Genomic DNA, 23,355 nt, shown 5'->3' on the forward strand with positions numbered 1-23,355 from the left:
ACTTCCCAGCCTCCCTCCACTGCTTGAAAATCAAATCCTCAATACCCGGGGCAAAGTCGGGATTACCGAGGATCGGAGTAAGAGGGGACTTTGATGGTAGAAGTCTGTCACGTACTAGCTTGGACTGGCATATCGCCAATGTGGGGCCAATTGTAGGGTGACGCTTCAGAGGTGTCGTTTTGGGGGGTTCCAGCCATGGCAAGACTTGTAATGGGACCTGTGTGAAGGACTGCTCGAGATAGATCCATGGCTTGGCGCTTTTGTTGCAACACCAATCTAGGACCCTTGCCATGTGTGCGGCGTTATGATAGTTTCGTAAATCAGGGAGTCCCAATCCACCTGACCTTTTAGGTCTGTATAAGGTGGAGCGACCAATTCTTGCTGGTTTGCCCGCCCATACAAATCTGTGTTGTATGGTGTTTAAGGAGCGGAAGAAGGCAGCAGGAATATGTATAGGAACAGCCTGAAATAGATATAACAAACGTGGAAGGATGTTCATTTTGAAGATGGCACATTTCCCAAACCACGAAAAGAGGCCCTTAGACCATCTCAAGCAATCCTTTTGAATATTTTGAAGGACAGGCGGGAAGTTCAATGCATACAATTTAGATAGCTCCGATGGGAGGTTAATTCCAAGGTACCTTATGCTGTCTGTGGCCCATTTAAAACCAAAAGAAGCGCGTAACGTTGTCTCTAGCTGGGCGGGTATGGTCACGTTTAGGGCTTCAGATTTCGACCAATTGACACGAAAGTTGGATAGCGAGGAGAAGAGGCGTATCTCCTGCAGAAGATTGGGTAGGGAGATCTGTGGGTTTGAGACAAAAAAGAGCAGATCATCGGCATAGGCTGCGATTTTGTATGTAGACCCTCTAGATGTGATACCTGAGATATCTAGGTTGTTGCGGATCCTACGTAGGAAGGGTTCTATAGACAGAACAAACAATAAAGGGGAGAGTGGACAGCCCTGTCTTGTACCATTTTGAATTTGGAAGATATCTGATAGTAAACCATTCACTCGGACAGACGCGGATGGGGTGGAGTACAGGGACAACACACAGGAGAGCATTCGGTTATGAAGACCAAAGTGTCTTAGTACTTCGGACATGAAAGACCAATTGACCCTGTCAAATGCCTTCTCGGCATCTGTAGAGAGAAGCATGAGGGGGAGTTGTTCTTGGTGTGCTTTGTGTATCAGGTTTATCGCCTTGGTGGTGTTGTCCCTGGCCTCTCTACCTAGAATAAATCCGGCCTGGTCCGGGTGAATAGTCTGTTTTAGGTAAGGGGCCAGCCGTGTCGCTAAAACTTTTGAAAATAGTTTAAGGTCCTGGTTCAGTAGCGAGATTGGTCGGTAGCTGGAACATAAAGTCGCGTCTTTGCCTGGTTTGGCTATTACAGTAATTGTGGCATGCAGAGCCTCCTTTGGAAGGGGAGCACCCATGGCCACTGAATTAAAGGCCGCCGTCCAGTGGGGTTCAAGCTGTTGTGTCAGTACTTTATAGTAAGGTAACGAGAAGCCGTCCGGGCCAGGAGCTTTACCAGTGTGAGTTTCTTTTATAGCATTTCGGAACTCCAATGTCGTTATGGGGGCTTCAAGAGCATCTGCTTCAGTCTCTGTCAAAGCGGGAAGCCCTGATTCTGTTATGTAGGTTTGTATTTTGCGTTTAAGCCCTTCCCTAGCTTGTTGAGTTGTCGGCTGTTCTAGATTGTACAACGACTGGTAGAAGTCTTTGAAAGTAGCTGCTATGTCCTGGCTAAGATGTAGGGACGTTCCAGTTGGGGAGGTGATTTTGGGAATGTAGGTCTGAGCTCTCTGCTCCCTCAAAGCCCTAGCAAGAGTCCTTCCACATTTATTACTATATTCATAGAAGTGTCGTCTACATTTAGCTAAAGTACCCTTGGCTCTTTCAATGAGTAAAGCCCGCAGCGACTCCCTAGCTGCTATTAAGGCAGTCCTGGTGTCAGACATAGGTGATCTCTTATGTGAGAGCTCCAACGCTTTAATCTGATCCAGTAAGGTGACCACCGCTTGGGCCCTTTCTTTTTTACGGCGACAGCCATGTGTTATTAATATGCTGCGGACATTAAATTTATGGCCTTCCCATGCTGTACAGGGGTGTACGTCTTCTGTCATGGTTCTATCAAAATGAGAAGCAATCGAGCTTTTAAGCTCTTCCAGAATCAAAGGGTCGTCCAAGAGGGAGGCATTAAGTTTCCACTGCCATTGAAATTCCGAGGAGTTTGGAAGCGAGATGGAAATGGAAATCAAGGCGTGGTCTGAGAAGGTGATATTGTCTATCGTGGCTTTTTGGAGTAGTCCTAAGTCCCTGTGTCGTAGAAATAGGTAATCTAGTCTGGAGTAGTTGTCGTGGGTCGAGGAGTAAAATGTGAAGTCTTTGTCTGGAGGATGGAGCAGCCGCCATGTGTCCATTAATTGGTGTTCATGTAACGTACCCTTTATACGCCGCATACTAGCGTGTGTGAGTGTTGATGAGCCGGAGGATGTATCTAGCAGCGGATCTAATGCCACATTGAGATCCCCGCCAACCACTACTGTGCCCTCGGCAAAGTCGTCTACCATGTCAAGGAATGAACGTATAGCCTGTGCTTGTCCTGTATTTGGGAGGTACAATGAGGCAAATGTGAATAGGTTATCGGCTACTCTTCCCTTAACCATTACCACTCTGCCCTCTCCATCACCGCGAGAATCCACAAATGTCCACTGGAGTGTGTTAGCCAAGAGGATAGAGGTGCCTCTGGATCTGGTGTCGTCCGTGTAGCTATGGTATGAGTGTGGGAACCATCTATTCTTAAAGTTGAACGGTCTTGCTTCAGTCAGGTGGGTCTCCTGAATAAAAGCCACCTGGATCCCTCTACGTTTAAGCAAGTTAAACAGGATAGATCTCTTCTCAGGGCTATGAAGACCTTTTACATTGAGGGAGCCTATAGTTAAGGCACACGAATTCCCTCCTGAACGAGGCATGGCTGGGAAAAAGAGGGGGACGGGGGGGTACGGCGGAAAAGTTATGTGGAATAAAAGGGAATGGGGGGAAGGCGGGAGGAGTCAGGTATAGGCAGTCAGGGAAAGAGGAGAAAAAAGAGAGAGTAAGTGGGGGAAGTAAATGTAGTTAACAGAGAGGAGAAAACTCCTATATCCCAAGTGATTACACCAGGGAACACCTACAATCGGCGTATGGGAAGCGTAGAAGAACAATAAGCGGAGCTGGTAAACCAACAGGCAGTAAATTGTAAACCATCATATAACAAGGTCTAGCAGCAACAACATCCCCGTCCTGTCACAAGAGGTGGTGTTTCAGACCCGCTAAAGACAGGAGGGGGAGGCACAGGCTTGAGGAGCTGCAACTCCTACCAAGGGAGGCAAGCCAGTTACATACAAAAGGGGAAAGAATGTATGAAGCCATAACAAGTATTAGACACAAATACTTTCTCAGTACCGTCTGTTAGGCCTAAAGACCAGACATCCGGCTTAAAGGTAGCGACAGTAAGACACAGAATCTATCTTAATCAATTAAATGTTCTGCACACTTCAGCAGTACGCCAGGGAGCCGTACTTACACGACACGATCATCGTCCCTCTCTCCTCACATCGGAGAGTCAGAGGCAAGTTGAAAGTATCCCTCGTATTACCGATGTAGGCCACTCACCCACCAAATATCGCTGGGGCATGGGATGCAGAAAGGTGAGAGACCCTTCGCAGGATTGTCTCTATAAGCCAAATATGGAGGATAAAGTTTTCTCCGTGTCCATAATAAGTAGAAATGCGTCTGAAGAGGGCATCGCAACATGGGAGTAGACTCAGGCTTCGGTGGGGAGCGCCACAGATAAGTCCGGGCCCATCGGGGCGACGTTGTCGGTATGAGCAGTGGTGGGTGGATTATCTGTGTTTGCAGCGGGTGGGCCTCTTCTTCTCAAGGAGCCCCTCCGTCTCCTAGGTGGAACAGTGTTAGACCTTGCTTGTTCCATGCTGAGCCAATTAGGTATATCCATAGGGGGCATATTCAGAAAACGGAACAGTTCCGGTAGATCTTCAGGCTTCCTCAAAAAAAAGGTATTACCATCATATCTGACCACAAGGTGAAAAGGGTGGCCCCAGCGATAAGTGGCTCCTAATTCCTTTATATTTTGCAGAAGCGGTTGCAGCATGCGTCGCATGTTTAGAGTGCGTGTTGAGACGTCTGGGTATATATGTATCTCGGTCCCGTCTATCCTGATGGTGCCTTCAGACCAGGCTGCACGAATAATTTTATCTTTATCAGTGAAATAGTGAAGGCGGCAAAGTACATCTCTGGGTGAGGGGGACTCTGCAGGTGACATCCGTGACACTCTGTGAATGCGGTCTATAGGCAGGTCTGTATCCGGAGGGCGGGATAACAACTTATTGAAGATAGGGGTCATCCTTTCCACCAGATTGTCATTAGGAAGATTTTCTGGTAATCCCTTGATGCGAACATTATTTCTTCTGCCCCTATTCTCCTGGTCATCTAGGAGAAGTGCCAGATGTTGCATATGCTGCCTGGATTGACTTGTCTCTTGTTCCAGAGCGGAGACTCTAGCAATTAGAGAGGCAGTAGTGCTTTCAGTGTTCTCAGTGCGGGTAGCAAGCATGTCGAGATCTTCTCTGATTTCTGCTACCGCCTGCTGGTGAGAGGCCTCTACTCTCTGTATCACAGAATCTAAGTCCTGCCGTGTAGGTAGCGCTTGAATAAGCTCTCTGAGGAGTTGGAATTCTGAGTGTATCGCGCCCCCATATGTGACAGTGTGGGGGGAGGGTGATATAGAGCCATTTTGGGGGCTATTTCGTAGGCTCTCCCATTCGGGGCTCGCAGCAAGTCCGGGCTCCAGACTGTGTGGGGAGCACATGCCTCCATCAGAGGCAGGCAGGCCGCTATTGTCCTCCTCCCTCATAATGTTGTTTGGGGACTGGGCAGCAGCGTGTGTGGGCACCCCATTAAGATCAGGCTGAAGGCCTGGTACCTGCTGTTGCCGGTGAAGAGGGGGTGTCTGTGCCTGCTCCGGGGTCCCTGAGGATGAGCGACTCTCTCCTGAGGCGCGCGCCGCGCCGTCCTTCCTCCCAGCGGCTGCGGCACTCGCAGTGCGGTCTGCGGCGGGAACGGGCGCCATCTTGGGCCTCCTTACAGGGTCTGGCGCGTCTCGCGGCTGGCGTCGGAATCTGTCCAGGTCCGGTGTCGGGGCTGCGCTGTGGGTTGCCCCCGTCCGAACCGCGCTTCTTCCCCTCCTGTTTGACATAACAGGGAGCGGGGATCGTCACCGGAGACCGGGTATTGGCGCCTGTCAGTGAGGAGCTCCTGTGTTGAGCGTCCTCACTCCGCCATGTCCAAGCCACGCCCCCTTGCCATTGGATTTTAACTATATCAGTGACCTAAAGATACTGACACGGTTTAAAGAAGGTATCATCCTGCATGCTCCTAAGTCCCTGCACTTACTGTTATTTGAAAAATTGTTCCTGGTGACCCTGCTTCCCATCAATGTTTGGGGTCCCTAGTCGGTGCATGGGGTGCATTATGGTTTATTCTGATTCACTGCTTTAAAAAAAAAAATGTGTGGTGTGAACTATGACCTCCTGGTTCCCCATCTGACTTTGCTGTAGTTTCCGGTTCCTTCCTTTTTTTTACTTTTAGTGTGTATATAGACCGATCTTTTAACCACTGTATTATGCCTGATGAAACTCCGGTTCGGGGCTGAAATGCGTCTGTAATAAAATATTGAAACCTTCACGAGGCTCCAACGAGTCATTGGACGCACCAAGCGCCGGTCCTCTCCTCCGCTTCTCCTCCACGGGTACTTGCATCTTCTACCACAGTTACCCTGGTTCCTGGTACGGGTCAAACATGGAACTAGGCGGGACTGGCTGCTGCATATTTCTAAGGCTAACCTTTCACCGAACCGAAGGTGGGAGTTTTAATAATTCTTTTTTCCATTCATTACACCCACGCAGTAATACACTAGGGTAGCACCTCTGTGTTTGTGATCATTTCCTTGTGGCTAGACACACGGATCTTTCCGTCTGTCCCCACTCTCCAGGTACCTCTGACCCAATTTCTGTTCATTGTAACAGCCAGTGAATCTGCAGCACTGAGGGGCTCTGATAATGCCCTCAGAGCCCTTCTGGCTCATTAGCATACTTGACCCTTGGCCCTTTTTAGTTTTTTGACTTCCATTTTTCACTCCCCACCTTCAAAAATCTATAACTTTTTTATTTTTCCACATAAAGAGCTGTGTGATGGCTTATTTTTTGTGTAACAAATTGTGCGTCATAGTGACAGTATTTAATATTCCATGCCGTGTACTGGGAAGCGGGAAAAAAAATCCAAATGGAGTGAAAATGGCAAAAAAAAGCATTTACGCCGTTTTCTTGTGGGCTTGGATTTTACAGCTTTCACTGTGTGCCCCAAATGACATGTCTACTTTATTCTTTGGATCAGTGCAATCATGGGGATAACATTTGCATAGGTTTTATAATGTTTTCATACATTTACAAAAATTAAAACCTCCTGTACAAATTGTTTTTTAAATTTTGCCATCTTCTGGCGCTAATAACTTTTTCATACTTTGGTGTACAGAGCTGTGGGTGGTGTCATATTTGCGACTTTTGATGGCATTTTCATTGCTATAATTTTTAGGACTGTACGACCTTTTGATCACTTTTTATAGATTTTTTTATGTTTTCCAAAATGTCAAAAAAGTGCCATTTTCGACTTTGGCCGCTATTTTCCGTTACAGGATTAAACGCAGTGAAAACCCGTTATATATTTTTTTGATATATCGGGCATTTTCGGACACGGCGATATCTAATGTGTTTATAATTTTTACTGTTTATTAATATTTATATCAGTTCTAGGGAAAGGGGGGCGATTTGAATTTTTAGGGTTTTTTGTATTATAATTTATTTTTTTTTAAATATTTTTCAGACTCCCTAGGTTGTCTGTACGATCCTATAATATACTACTATACTACAGTATGGCAGTATATGGGGATTTTCCTCCTCATTTATTATAATGTGCTGATAGCACATTGTAATAAATAGGTTAAAACTAGACAGCTTCGGGTCTTCCGAAGACCCTTGGCTGTCATGGCGATGGATCGCCGTTCCCCTCCATCTTTTTGAAGCCGGTGCCAGCATTGCCATTGGCGATTGGCGGGGAAACACCCGCGATCGGTGCTACCACGATTCGTGGGTGTTACCGGTAAGCCTTTGTTGCAATATGCAGCAAAGACTCACCAGCTATGGAGAGGGCTTGGCCCACGAGCCCTCTCCATGCACTGGGACTAGTACAGCGCAAGTCGGGAAGGGGTTAAAGAAAATCTACCATTTGATTTCATGCATTATAAACCAAACATACCTTGAGAATGCTGTAGCTACACTGATGCAGAAACATATCTTGTTTAATCTCCAAGATGAGTGGTTTTGCTGAAAAAAACAATTATAAAATTACCATGATGAAGCTCACTCGCTACGGTGCTGGGCTCTGCGCTCTTCCTCTTACATTAGTTATGCACTGCTCAAAGAATGATGTAATCACTGTGTTGTGCAGAAGTAATCAATCAATCACTGCACAATCCCCCAGCTGCTTTGTATGAGTGATCCAGCTCAGGTTGATAAGTCCTGTCCGGACAGCTCAGAAAACTCTGTGTAATATGTTTATCAACAGCAGGCAGAAGCAATCCAACTTTCCCAAGGTCCTGAATGTTATAATTGTTATTTCAGAAAAACCACTTGGATCAGGGATTAAATAAGATATGTTTCTGCATCAGTGTATCTACAGCATTCTCAAGCTATGTTTAGTTCATATCATAATGCATCAAATCAAATGGTAGATTTCCTTTAGTTAGGGGGACTTATAAAAAGCTTCTATTACAATTTCTGGAATAAAAAAGTCACACATTTTGCCCAACCCACTTTTGCACTTTTGTGGAAAAGTTCCAAACCTATTATTGCTCTTTACCCTCCATGTTGCGGTTCTTAAATACGCGCAGGACTTGCTGTCATGTTAAATTTAAAAATCTACCCAAAAATGTCCTTTTTTACGTAACTTATCCCTAGTTTTCTCTTCAGACCTGCAGTATTTGCTCAATTTTATCAAAAAAATCTAGTAAGATAACACAAAATCACATTATTATAAGTTGATGGAAAACCTCTAACCTGCTGAAGCTGGCATACAGCTGTATCTCAGAAGGATACTGGCCACATAAATTTACAAATATATATGCAAACAAATGAATAAGTGACTATAAGAAGTGATGTGCAGAATTCATCTGTGAGACATCCTAGTGTATTATAAAGTTGATGTATAGTTAAACACAAGATGTCCAAATGTTTTCTCTGGCTATATCTTCAGAGGCTCCACTGATTAATAGCATTGTAAGAAGCCTTTGAAGCAGGATTGGTGACATCAAAGTCCTAATTCTTGGGTGGCAGGATTTTTATAATGAGTAAGAAGCATTTTAGCACATTTCAAAAGGATTTAAAACATGAATAAACAATAGAGCTATGCAGATGTACTGTACACCTTGTCCAAAAGGGCCTTACACTAACCTGAGCTCGGGGTGTGGGATAACACTTTAGATTTTCCAGTGGGACAAGTTACACACCAAAGGAAAATGATCTCCAGGTTCCCAAACACTAAAAATCCCTAAAGTACAGTAGTTTATCTCTATGGAGCTTAAAGAGATCACTGAGCACGGCGCTCAGCAATTTCCTTCAGCTCCATTGAGATGAATAGAGCAGAAATGTCATGCGCGGCCGTCTCCTCCATTACTCTCATGAAGCGACGAGGGGTCCGACGGAGGTACATGGGACCCCATCAAACCCTTCGTTTTCGTGATCTGTGGGTGTCTCATCACTGACACCCCCACCGATCAGCACGTTAGGCCCTATCCTGTGGATAAGGCCTAACTTGTATGCATAGGAAAACCCTTTTAAAAAAAATCTACCACCAGGATGAAGGATTGTAAACCAAGCACACTGACATACTGGTGTAGGCCCCATCTGGAAGGATTTGCTTTTATTTAAGCTTTTTATGCCCTTGGTTTTAAGAAAAAAAGGCTTGTAAATTATGCAAATGAGCTTGAGGAGCTCCAAGTTCTATTAAAACCTATGGAGCTTGGAACTCCTAGGCTCATTTGCATAATTTTAAAAGGCTTTTTTTTTTTTTTAAACCAGGGCATAAGAAGCTAAAAGAAGAACATATTCTGCCAGAGTGGGCACACACCTGCATGTTAGTGTGCTTGGTTTATAATCCTTCATCCTGGTGGTAGATTTCCTTTAAGCTTATTACCAAGTATCCAAAGTTTAATAATAATATGGCACCTTCCTGACTTTACTCATACAGAGCTTACTCCTACAAAGAGTTAAAGAGAGAATCTGTAAGATCTTTAGGAGAGCATACTGTGTGACGGAATTCCTGAATATATATATGTGGGTTTTCTGTCTAAGAAGCGATTTTTACAGCTCACTGTGCTGATACCCAACTGAAAACAGCTAATGCTTTTCCGCATTTCTAGGGAGTTAGTGGATGACAATGAGCGGCTGAGTGAAGAAGTGCAAGAGAAGCGCTTTCTAGAGTTCTGAGAGAACAAAGCACTGGAAATGTACGCCGTCTGCCTGGGATGCACGTGGAGAAGGCAAAACAATTCTGTTCCACCACTGTAATAAGTGAGAGATTCCAGGAGATCAGTAGGTCACAGCCTGCCCATCCTCTCGAAACACAAGAGAATATCATGCAATGGGCCTATATTGCATCCATATACACTCACCGGCCACTTTATTAGGTACACTATGCTAGTAACGGGTTGGACCCCCTTTTGCCTTCAGAACTGCCTCAATTCTTCGTGGCATAGATTCAACAAGGTGCTGGAAGCATTCCTCAGAGATTTTGGTCCATATTGACATGATGGCATCACACAGTTGCCGTAGATTTGTTGGCTGCACATCCATGATGCGAATCTCCCGTTCCACCACATCCCAAAGATGCTCTATTGGATTGAGATCTGGTGACTGTGGAGGCCATTTGAGTACAGTGACCCCATTGTCATGTTCAAGAAACCAGTCTGAGATGATTCCAGCTTTATGACATGGCGCATTATCCTGCTGAAAGTAGCTATCAGATGTTGGGTACATTGTGGTCATAAAGGGATGGACATGGTCAGCAACAATACTCAGGTAGGCTGTGGCGTTGCAACGATGCTCAATTGGTACCAAGGGGCCCAAAGAGTGCCAAGAAAATAATCCCCACACCATGACACCACCACCACCAGCCTGAACCGTTGATACAAGGCAGGATGGATCCATGCTTTCATGTTGTTGACGCCAAATTCTGACCCTACCATCCGAATGTCGCAGCAGAAATCGAGACTCATCAGACCAGGCAACGTTTTTCCAATCTTCTACTGTCCAATTTCGATGAGCTTGTGCAAATTGTAGCCTCAGTTTCCTGTTCTTAGCTGAAAGGAGTAGCACCCGGTGTGGTCTTCTGCTGCTGTAGCCCATCTGCCTCAAAGTTCGACGTACTGTGCATTCAGAGATGCTCTTCTGCCTACCTTGGTTGTAACGGGTGGCAATTTGAGTCACTGTTGCCTTTCTATCAGCTCGAACCAGTCTGCCCATTCTCCTCTGACCTCTGGCATCAACAAGGCATTTCCGCCCACAGAACTGCCGCTCACTGGATGTTTTTTCTTTTTCGGACCATTCTCTGTAAACCCTAGAGATGGTTGTGCGTGAAAATCCCAGTAGATCAGCAGTTTCTGAAATACTCAGACCAGCCCTTCTGGCACCAACAACCATGCCACGTTCAAAGGCACTCAAATCACCTTTCTTCCCCATACTGATGCTCGGTTTGAACTGCAGGAGATTGTCTTGACCATGTCTACATGCCTAAATGCACTGAGTTGCCGCCATGTGATTGGCTGATTAGAAATTAAGTGTTAACGAGCAGTTGGACAGGTGTACCTAATAAAGTGGCCGGTGAGTGTATATATCTGGGATAATTTTTTTTCAATTAAAAATCATAATCTTAAGCCAAATAATAAGATATGGGTCTTGAGAAGTACCAGTCCCAAACTAAAGAGGTGTAATTTGAAGCTGGACCCTTAAGGCAAAATTGGAAAAGGTCCATCACCAACCATGTGCACCATAATTAGGTAGAATACAAAGATGTGTCTATTCAGTTTATCTTATTTTCCAGCAATGTTGATCACATTAAAAATGTAATATATAATCACAATTATGTAGTAAAAAAATAAAGGGACAAACTTGTAAAACTGGCACATCTGCCACAACCAATCACAGCACAGCTTAAACTTTTTGAAAGCACAATAAGATAGTTTGTCTTATATTTATGCTTCCACTTGGTTAAATGCCCACACAATAAAATAGCTGCAGATGGTCAGACGGCGGGGTGTTGTTTTATAGCCGACAGTATACGAAAAGCGGGGAATCTGAGCATGAAACGCAATGTTCCATGGCTCTTCAAGATCATCACTTGTGGTTGGCAAAAACAAACTGGCAATGTCCCTCCGCACATCGCGCCTTCTCTCTCACCACACTGCGAAATAAACCAAATCAGAAAAAAATATTTGCTAAACTTTCTTTTATGGCTGGAGCTGATAGATTACAGATTTCTATCGTCATTCTAAGCAAAACTGGAAAGGTAGAATCACATAACTATAAGTGATGAAAATTACAGGAAAATGAGTTGTTCAATCACTAAAATCTAGTAAAACCAGAGCACATTGGCTCTGAATATAGATTGCTTATACATATTTCTGGAGGGATTGTGCAAGTTAATCGAATGATATTTAATAAATTTGGTCTCTCTAAAATTCTCCATGGCAAAGAGAGAAAATGCAACAAATTTCAAAACTTTTTTGAACCATTTCATAAATGTGGTCTTCTAAACAATATTTGGTAATGGCTGCATTGGCAGGGCCGTTACATCTAGTCTAACTTGATATTGTCTGAAGGCTGCCCCAACGCGTTTTGACATTGTAACTGATGTCTTCTTCAGATCAAATAAACGTCAGGCGATGAACCAGAATTATCAAGTCTGAATAGTTATTCTATCCATCTGCTTTCTGATGAAGAACAACTATCGAGATTCAATAGTAATGCCTGATCCCCTGAATATTATCAGACTTGAAGAAGAAGATTATCATCAGCAGACATCATTCCAATGTCAAAATTCATTGGGGGACATTTATGGGGTGCTGGCGTATCATGAACGTCCCACCCCTTCGGTGTTGCCAGATAAATCAGAAGGCTCCGGCGGCCGGATGTGCTGTGGAACTATTCGGGCTTGAACAGTCGCAGGCTATAGCGAGTATGCAGGCGCTGGGTAAGAATAGTTCGCTAGGCAATATAATTATTTCAGGGCTTGGATGACAGAAAACTGATGTACAATCACTAAGAAATCTCCCCTTTGTCTTATACTTTCCAACTTACTTCAAATTAGACACTTTATTGTTTTGTGACCTTCCTTCTACATTAAAGTGGTTTTCCTACCGAACAAGTTAGGCCCTATACACAGGATAAGGCCTAACTTGCTGATCGGTGGGGGTCTCAGTGATCACGATGACGGGGGGTCTGGTGAGGTCAAAGGTACCTCTGCCGGAACCCTTGTTGCCCCCCTTAGATGAGAGGAGCATAAGCCCCTCATGACCGTTCTGCTCCAGTCATCTCTATGGAGCTGATGGAGATTTCCGAGCGCAAAAGCAACACCACTTTGAAAATCCGGTTTCCCAAGATTTGTGATTCGATTATACAGTCTGATGTAAGGGCAAGACATGCGGGATGAACATTGATTCTTTGCATTTGTTTATTACTCTGCTACTGCGATTCTTCCTCCCTCGTTTAATTGCTAAATTTGTGCTGTAGCTTAGGATGTGTTCACACAAAAATATAAAATTGGAAACCATGTCACAAGCAGCATGGCAAAATGCTGGAGCCTCTCTATCACAGTAGAAAGAGATGACTTCAATGGTGGAGCAGAGAGCTTTAGGCTCCCCTCTCCATCATTGAGTCTCTGACACTGCTGTGCGCAGCGAAATATGATGATGTCATTGCGTCCCCTGGTTTAAGAGCCATCCGTTACAGTGTCAAAGAGGAAGAAAGGACTGTTACAGGGCAACAGGGAAAGGTAAGAAAGTGATTTTTAGATGGGAAGGGGGGCTGCAGTAAAGGGTGGCAGCTACCAAAAGAGAAGGCAATAAGGTGGGTATCCGGGCTACAAAAGGGAAGCATAGGGTGTGTGTGGGAGGGAGAGCTACAGACAGCGAGGTGGAGAGGCCAAGACAAGGAAGGAATAGGGAGGGAGGCTACAGAAAAGGGGGTCATTTTAAGTGGGGGCACTAGATGGAGGGAATTATGTGTGTGATTGGGGTGGGACTGCTAAAAAGGGGGCAATATATGTTGCAGCCAAATATTGATATTGGTGGATACATTTCAGGTTAGATGAGTAGCACAAATAACTATATATTTGCCACTGCAATGTCCATGTGTTGCTCCCTCTAAGCCCCTGGCAGTACAGAAACATGAACTCAGCGTAATTATATTGCCAATTCTCTGTGATTTACACCTGATCCATTATGGATCTTCCCAGGCGAGAAACCCGTCATTTTCCTTGAATGGCACAGCATGTGAACCGTGTGCTCTACTACTGTGAAATTTCAGAAGCTAATAATAGATTTCAGAAAGAAAAGGAAAAATGGTAGCAAACGCTGAATTCCATAAATCATATTGGCAGTCAAACAAAGACAGTAGAAAGAGAATTGATTTCATTCCGGTACAATATACTGAGTATACTAAGGTATGAAAGCACGTAATTAAAGGAAACCTTCCACTTAAAAGTGGTACTTCTAACCCACAAATACATGGCACCAGCTCAGGGTGCCGGAGCATACATTCATTAATGCAAGAAACAGGCCGTGCAAAGTTGCGCAGGCGCAAAGGTGCCCGAGAGCTCGGTGACGTCACCAGCTCTCTGCCACTTCCGAATCAGCCGCACGCACGGTTGCGCACATGGTGCGCCGTGCCGTAATCTGGTGCGCTGAAACGGGTTGTAATATAAGGTATAAAACAGCAATCGGGGGTTTCTTGCATTAATGAAAATATGCTCCAGCACCAGCTCACCCAGAGCTGGTGCCATGTATTTGTGGGTTAAAACTACCACTTTTAAGTGGTAATATTTTCTTCCATTTCCAAGCTAAAACCAGGTGATCTTATGGACTTTATGGGCAAACCAGTTTCAATATCCCTCACTGAAGTTACTAAGTAAACAGGACCATGCAAACAATAATGTGGCTTAGTGCTCACACATGACCCCTTAAAACATCATACAAATAGACATTAGATTATATAAAACTGGAAAACTTTTACCCATTTATCTACAATTTATACAAATGTAAAATTGGAGTTGTGTAGCTATTTTACATTGGATTTGGCATGTAAAACAATATATTTTTGGGTTTCAGGACATCTGTTACTTAATGCTGCAACTCACTTTCTGACTAAGGTTTGAACTTGGGATGAATAAGGTATGTGGGATATATACAGTATACAAATCCAAGGCAATTAAAAAAGTGATAAAAACTGAAAATTTTTACTTTTAACACTTGAGTCGCATTCAAAATTTTTGTGATTTTTTTAAAACTCAAAGCAAAAAAGAATCTAAAATGAAGGAGAAATATCTATGTTAAAGTATAAAACTTTAGATATGAAAGTCGCATCCTGGATTTGACACTAAACTGCATCATAAACTGAATGTGTGATGCCACGCAGATATAAATGACAGTAGCTCTGTCCCCTTAGCAGTGATTTAGCAAGATGCATTGAAGTACATACATACAAACTGTCCATATACAGTATATGTACTGTTGAGGATATAGATGATCTATAACAGCCCAGATCAAAGGTTTGGTTACATAATGAAGATATATAATTTTTTTAAAGGGGCGATTTATGGAACAGATTCATGGTCAATACACATACTACACGCTAAGAGGACAATATTGCCACCTACAGGAAACAACTCACAGCAGCTATTTTAATTGCTGCTTTACTTGATTGTCATATACAGGCAGTCCCCGAGTTATGCACAAGATATTTTCTGTAGGTTTGTTCTTAAGTTGAATTTGTATGTAAGTCGGAACTGTATATTTTATTTTATATAAATTATTTTTGTTTCTGTGACAATTGGATTTTAAAAATGTTGCGTTGTCATAAGAACCAGGAATAACAATAAAGCTTCATTACTGACACCTGTGATAACTGTTACAGCTGATTATTGTAGCCTAAGGCTAAAGTACAGTAAATTACCAACATCCAGAGGTCCGTTTGTAACTAAGGGTAGTCTGTAAGTTGGGTGTTCTTAAGTAGGGAACCACCTATTTTGTATTTAAAATACTTCCGACTGCAACAATAAGACAAACAATCTAAGTATCTTTCAAACAAAAAAAGGAACAAAAGGAATCTTTAAATAAAATAACCCAAATGACTAAAGTGAATAACAAAGAAGCAAACAATATGGGAATCAGCTCATCCTGCTTGGAGTGAAAAACATGCAACAAAGACAGCGGTAATAATCCGATAGCATCTTCTGAATTGAAGTGCTGGGTGCCATCATGTCTTCTTACAGTGCACTCCAGCGATTCCCAGGTTTTGTGACCTGGAGTTTCTCTCAGCTCAACATTGATAATGATTCCATTAGTCCTTGGATACACGGCGGAGATGGGGGTCACACAACATAAAGATTGCACATTGTCCCATAACCTTAGGTCTCCATGACATGACAGTCCCAAGAAATCCAACATTGTTTGTCATAACTCACAAGTCACATTCATAATCTACAGCGAAAAGTCAATGGGGCAGGCAGATATGATTGTAGAGTAGACATATGATGTACAGTGTAAGTTTTAGCATAATGGGCCTGGGTTACATGTTGGTGCATACTGTACTCCAGGTTTAATTTTCTTCTCAAACAACAAATAAAGAATTAGTATTGGTGCACTGTGTGTATAAGTTTCTCATAAGTTTAAGTTTTCTGTGTCTCACAACTAGTATGACCTGCAATAACAGTCTGGAGTTTTTCATACTTCTGTGCCAATTGTCTGTTTGGAGTAAAATTCACTTTTATGTAAGAGAGCATCTCAAACACATCTCGTCTACGGGCTAACTCTCAATTCACCCGCATAACTACTGGGTTCATAACATCAATGCTTATTCTAGTCACTGACCCTGATTTTGACCCAACACGTTTCAGCCAGTGTCACCTCATCAGGGGTCTTCTTTTTCACTCATTCAAACGGATTACGCTTTTAAAGTGGACCTGTCACCTAAAATTTCGGCACTAGGAGCTGCTTACTAAAGTAAGCAGCTCCTAGTGCTTGAACAAACACTGCAGAGTTAGAAGGATAGCGTTACCGGAAACCTCCGGTAACGCTATCTAACACTGTGGCGGGGTACAATGTAATCATCGGACCGCTCGCAAAGAGGTCCCATGTATTCATGAGGGGGAGGGGTTGGGGCATGGTTAGGGGCGGTGACTGCCCCATGACACGCAGCAGTCACTGCCGGCCTATGGAGCGAGCGGGGCGGTCCGGGGAAGAGGCAGAGCCTCGGACTGCCCCCTCACTAATACATCGGACCGCTTTGCGAGCTGTCCGATGATTACATTGTACCCCGCCGCAATGTTAGATAGCGTTACCGGAGGTTTCCGGTAACGCTATGCTTCTAACACTGCAGCGTTTGTTTAAGCACTAGTAAGCACTTTAGTAACCAGCTCCTAGTGCCGAAATTTTGGGTGACAGGTCCTCTTTAAGTAAAGTCAGTCGAAATATACCCTAATTTTACTCTTCTTGTTTCATGGCTGGATAGCTTTAGGCTAGTGAGTCTAATGCTTGCCCAAATTACTAGTCCATTCTTTACACAAATTTCTGCCTTACTGGATCGGTAAGGTAATTGGGTGAATTAATTACCTTCTTTTTAAGAATAGCTAAGTCATGATATAACTTAGGGCAGTACATTTGCTGTTCGCTTTTGTCTTTCCCTGCTAGACTATGAGAATTGTTGGCTAAAAAATAATTCATACACACATAGTAGAGTGTGGCCATCATACAGCAGTGTTACAGTGCTATGCTAGGCCTCCTTAAATTTTTACTGGGAAGGGAAGTCCCCAAAAAGTGAGACATCCAGAGTGATGTCACATATTTATAGGTGGTATAAAGTACAATATTGTAATTTTCATCATTTGTCGCTTTTGGTTTTGTTGCCGGTGTTGCACTAAATATCAAACCAAGTAGAATTATCTTTTCTTCGAAATATTTTTGTAGACTATGGACCTCCCACCAAGACCTTACATAATCTTTATACAAAGTGGAAACCTAATTAAAAGCTTTTTCGATTGATGATTAAGTTGTGTACACCACTTCTTTTTCAGAAAACACCTCTTTGGCCGCCTCCAACCACTGATCTTTGTTTACTTGTGATGAAAGGCCACCGGCCATTTCTTATTAAAGAGATTTTTCTGTTCTTTCTTGCTTAATAAACTAGCACTGAAATTGAAATTTATCTGGAATACGTTGTCAGGATCAGGGGTGGTGGACCCACTGTACCACCCTGAGCGATGACTTAAGCTGACACATGGGAGAGGAGTATATATTTTTACTCAGGATAACAAAACAACACTTTCTCTAATTCACTGTTTTTAACAAAAATACAGTATTTCACAGATATAATTCCAACCTGTCTCTATCAGTCCTGGTGCATGCAATTTTTAGTTGCCCCGGGATCCGATCGTAAATCAGAAGTCTAGTGTCGGGCAGGACAGATTGTTCTCTTGTCTAACGCTGTCTGAGCTCCTCCCTGCATCGGCCCCTCCCCTTGCATTCCAATGAAAAGCTCACACACACTTCCTGCCGGCAAGCAACAGTGTGAGGAGACTTATTCTACAAGCTACAGGGAGGGAGGCATAGCAGGGCTGACAGTGTATGTTATGGCTAAGAGAGCAGAGCTGAGAATGTTATTGTGTGTTATATGCATCTCATAGATCTCATCATCTCTCATCTCTGATCCGTCTCATCTCTCTTTCTATTTGTCATATACTAGTAGAGTGTTCAGTGCTAAATAAAAGCATAGATAAACCTGGACCCTGATAAACTAACCAGATTGTCAGCACACAGCATCTCACAGCACAGAGGAATCATGAAGTGTCTGGTAAGAGAGTTCCTGCCCACACTCTTAAATTTACACTAACCTGCCTATGGGTGATAGGAGCTAAACAGCAATAAAACTGTCAAATTGTAAAGTAAGGGGTTAAAAATGATCTTTATTGTGCAAACATCATTAGGGGATTGAAATTTAAGAATTTTCATAACTATTCATTAATTCACACACATAGTAGCGAGCAGCTTTCAAAACAACTTTCCAGCCAAAGCTAACCAGCCACGAAACAAGTTAAATTATATTCTGGCATTAATTTAAATCAAGTGCAGAATATAATTTTACACAACTTGTTTCGGGGCTGGATAGCTTTAGGGTAGTGAGCCTAATGCTTGCCAAAACTACTGCGAGTTTCCCTACTCAAATTTCTGCCTTACTGGACTACCAATGGCGTGCAGCCCTCATAAAGTTGGGCTATTACTGAGAAGGGAAGTCCCCTCTCCTCACCCACTTTCGGGTCCAGTCAGACTGACTTTATTTAAAAGCTTATATGAATGAGTGAAAAAAAAGACCCATGATTAGGTGACAATCGCTTTAACGTGTTGGATCAAAATCGGGGTCAGTGACTAGAATAAGAATTAATGTTATGAAGCCAGTAGTTAGGAGGGTTAGCCCGTAGACAAGATGTGTTTTTTTTTAAATACTGTTTTTATTTAGTTTTCAGATTGAAACAAAGGTAAGAGGTACATACAAAAGTACATTTTGCCTACGCAGAGGCAGTTGTTTACAAGTTGAAAAGGACATTTCAGCTGCTCTCTTGAATTAAAGTGAATGTTACACCTAAAAGACAATTGACACAAAAGTATGAGACACTCCAGACTGTTACTGCAGATCATACTAGTTGATTACCACAGCCGTGAGACAGAGTGGGTCATCATTGCCTCAGAAATAATGTAACTCTTAAACACAGTGGACCAATACTAATTCTTTACATATTTTAAAGAGGAATTTTTAAAACTTAAATTTCAGAGACCGTTTTTCAGTGATGCTACATAAATGCGTGTGTTTTTACAAGTGTATAAATGTGCGTGGTTGTAACTCACATGTGTGAGTATACAAATATCAGGGGTGGATTAAGCCTGCCATGGGCCCTGCGCTGTATGAGTATTATAGACCCCCATTTTCTCAGTGATACTACATCAATAAGAGACGTATGTCACGGATACTCCTGTGACCCAGGTCCACCCATGCACCCCTCTCTTCCCTAGTACGCCCCTGGCATGTAACCTTACCTGTCCTCGTTCCCAAGATGTCTCGGTGGCCCAGCACGCGCATGCTGGCTTCCTGTCTCTTAAAGGGCTTGCATTTAGCTGATTGGCGGCTGCCCCATTAATTTAATGAATAGCTGTCCCGTTTCTGCATTCCTCGCTGGATCTTTGTGCCTTAGTGAAAAGCTGTATTTGATTCCCTATGCGATTATACTGATTTCCCGTTGTGACTCATGTGGCTCATGGCTCATGTGTACTAAGAGCAGGAACAGCTGCATGAGGATTTCATGGGTGATGGTCCTTTTCAGTCTAAAATTTGGTGGGTGGTACTACCGCCTATATTATAAACCACTAATGTCAAATATGTATATTTCTTTAAGGGGAAGTTGGCCCCCATTCAGGAGGCTGCTTGGGGCCCTTCCTCTACTAGTAACGCCACTGAAGGAGGGCATGAGGCCCTCACAGTGTCCTTGCGCAGGGAACTGATCCTTTGAATGTCAGTGCTCTGATGGACAGTGTGACACAAATACATGATGTAATGAGTAGTAGATACAGACCTGGCCATTGGAATATTCCATATTTTCATTTTTCCCATGGAAAGCTGCGACACATACAACTGGAGCCCTTCCTGTTGAGAACAAGGATCCCTTTCTGTTTGGGATCAAGGATCAAGCCCTGATTATAACTGCTAATAGCAACTCCTCAACGATTGTCATTCATACCTGTTTTGGTCAATGGACTTGAAAACAGCTGCTGAAGAAGCTTATTTTCCGATGTTCTCAAGAGGACAACAATGTCAGCTGGAAGGGTGTCTCTGTTCTTCTCTAGAAATCCGCATGCATCATAGAGGACCTGCATATCAATTACACACGATAGGTTAAGAAAAACTGAACAAGAAGGGGCACAGTCCTGGTCAATTACACTATCTTTGCTATTGGGTGGAAAATACCAGTGCATGAAATGTTATAGGGAAAGCCTCAAGTGGAATAAAAAGAGCAAATTATGTCCTGGGCAGTCTATCTAAAACAGAAGGGTCCATATCTTTTTAGTTGTCCTTTATCCCAGAAATTGGTATTAAATAATAGAAAATAACATGTTCACCTTTCCAGCATAATGCTGAATGCCGAAACAAAGCTCCACACGTTTTGGCCTCCAAAAATATTTGCATCTAAGATTGTCTTCAAATTTATCTGTAAAGACAGAACTGTACATTATCATTGCATAATAGCAAGGGCTTATATCACTTGCAAAGTGAATAGTTTCTTACAAGTTAAAAAGGATCTGTCAGGTTGTTTTGGGACCCTAAACCAACCTTGTGAAACCGTGGTTTAGGGTCCCATTTCGACCCATATATTGCTCTCCAGTAGCTTAAATACAAACATGAGGCACATTGGACTCACACCTTCAGATCACATATATCAGAGAGGTCAGTGTTATTACATGTTTTCAATGGTTGGTTACTTATTTTATATCAGTTGTGTATTGTATCATTAGCACTAGACAGAATAGATAAGTAAATATTTCAGAGTAAGGCTACATTTCCACTGCCGTGAGCCCGCCGCACCATAGCACGGCGGGCACACGGCAGCGCAGGGAGAGGAGGTGAGTGCAGCTCACCCCCGCCCCTCTCCATAGCGTTGTATGGCCGCGGCACCGTAATACGGGAAAAGATAGGACATGTCCTATCTTTTCCCGGGCTACGGAGCGGTACGGTGCCGCACGTGTGCGGCACCGTACCGCTCCCGTAGGGCGCCACGAGCCCATAGAAGTGTATGGGGGACGTATATCGGCCACATATACGTCGGTCGTATATACGTCCCCCATACTGTAGTGTGAATGCAGCCTAAGGCTACATTCACATGGGCGTATGATTTCTCCAGTCCCGTATTTACAGGCCGTATATACGTGACGTTTTTCATCCGTATACAGCACGTATGTGACCCGTATTTTATACGTCCCCATAGACTTCTAGGGCATACAGAACTGAAATACGGGAGAAAATAGGACATGCTCTATATTTTTATACGGCTAGTATACGGTACAGTACGCTCCAGTGTCAAAAACAGCAATATAAATGGTTAGGCTACATTCACACACATGTGTGGGGGGCGTATATACGGCCGATATACGTCCCCCATACACTTCTATGGGCTCACAGCCCTGTACGGGAGCGGTACGGTGCAGCACACGTGCGGCACCGTACCGCTCCGTAGCACGGGAAAAGATAGGACATGTCCTATCTTTTCCTGTGATACGGCACCGTGCGCTGTATCTTCCTATGGAGAGGGGCGGGGGTGAGCTGCGCTCATCCCCTGCTCCTCTCCGCGGCGCCGATGTATGCCCGCCGTACTACGGTACGGCGGGCATACATCGTGTGAATGTAGCCTTAGACGTATTGTTCATTGAAATGAATGTGGCCGTATGTAACCCGTAAAAAAACGGTACGGATACGGACGTTTTCATACGTCCGTGTGAATGTAGCCTAAGACTCTCAAGGATGGAAAATTATAAAAGCCAAGTAAGTGGAGAAAGAATCTGAAGATAATTCTTCTATCATACAAGATACTGACTGTTATGGTAAAGTCGACCCGAACCCACACTTCAGACTGACGTTTGGGTTCTCTGTTATGGCTCACCACCCCCAGTGACAATTGTCATAGCTATGAACCCTTTAAATGCTGCCGGCAAAGCGTGATGTTATAAGGGAGCAGCGATCCTATTGAAAATGGCAGTGAGCATGCGCCATTGTCATTTACAGGGTTAACGTTGGGTGTTCCCGTTTGGGTTCCAGGACACAATTTTCGTTCAACGTTCCATTAAACTCAGCAAAATCGGACCTAAAAGGGTCCACTCATCACTACTGAGCATGATAAGGGTTTTTTTTTTCAGTGTAGAACCTTGTGGCCATAGTCTAAAACACTATATAAAACAAAAAAAAATGTTCTTACCAACTAATGTCTGGTCTGTTGCTTGTGGGAATCTGCTTTCTTCATCTAACAGAGACAATAGTCCCATGGGTTTCTGAAGAAAGGTATCTAATAGCGGGCGGTTGTCCTCATAATTCACAAGCGCAGCGTCTATTCCTTCACTCTGATATTCCATCTGTCAAAAGAATTTATGAATTCACTTAAAAAATTTACATTTTTAAATAAACATCTTCCTTTACAGTGCAGCAAGTTAGTATCCTAGGGTTTCTGTATGTAGGGACACTGTCCATATGTGTATATATATATATATATATATATATATATATACACACAAATAAAACTAATTTTGCAGGTTTTTTGTAAGCATTAAACAGAAATATTATTTGCATTATAATGAATTCTTTAAGGGGGGCTGGTGCACCCCAAAAAAGAAACAGGGTAGGTCTGGGTGAGCTAGTCTGGAATTGCTGGGGGTCACAGACCTATGTGCATTCCCTCCAGCTTCTGGTTTATTCTTACATTTTAATTCAAGAACAGAAACAATTCCTTGTAACCAATATGCAAAAACATCTTAAAGGGACACCCAGACCTAGGAGCATTAGGGACCCTAACAGAATCTCTTTCCATGCAACGCTTTGACCTGATCTAGATTTTGCATTGAGGTCCTTTATGAATGACTAAGATCTCCAACTTACCTGCTCCAAAGCAAATATATGCTGATTAAAATAAAACTGGATCTGCTCATTGGCAATGTTAATGCAAAGCTGTTCAAAAGAATTTCGTTTGAAGTTTTCAAATCCAAAAATATCCAGGATGCCCACGTTCATACCACTCTCAGCATTGCTGGGGAGAAACAAAAGGAAAGGCCCATTATTACGGATACCTTAATTTAATGGTAATCTTAGGCTTAGGATAAGAACTTCAACCTGTCTAAGATTTGCAAAATTCTATAGAATTATGGCATTTTTACTTA

General features: G+C 43.3%; 1 protein-coding gene across 1 annotated transcript in view; it reads right to left on the bottom strand.

The window, feature by feature from the left end:
* The window catches only part of MYO3B (myosin IIIB), a 250,467-nt gene that overhangs the window by 93,611 nt on the left and 133,501 nt on the right, over positions 1–23,355 (bottom strand). The window contains exons 19-22 of the mRNA XM_072121763.1: positions 23,078–23,225; positions 22,404–22,557; positions 20,557–20,645; positions 20,178–20,307 (exon numbers count right to left, since the gene is read on the bottom strand). Coding sequence (XP_071977864.1) covers positions 20,178–20,307; positions 20,557–20,645; positions 22,404–22,557; positions 23,078–23,225 — 521 coding nt within the window. The remainder of the gene's footprint in view (positions 1–20,177; positions 20,308–20,556; positions 20,646–22,403; positions 22,558–23,077; positions 23,226–23,355) is intronic.

Source organism: Engystomops pustulosus, chromosome 8 (assembly GCF_040894005.1).
Source record: "Engystomops pustulosus chromosome 8, aEngPut4.maternal, whole genome shotgun sequence".
NCBI classification, from domain to species: Eukaryota; Metazoa; Chordata; class Amphibia; order Anura; family Leptodactylidae; genus Engystomops; species Engystomops pustulosus.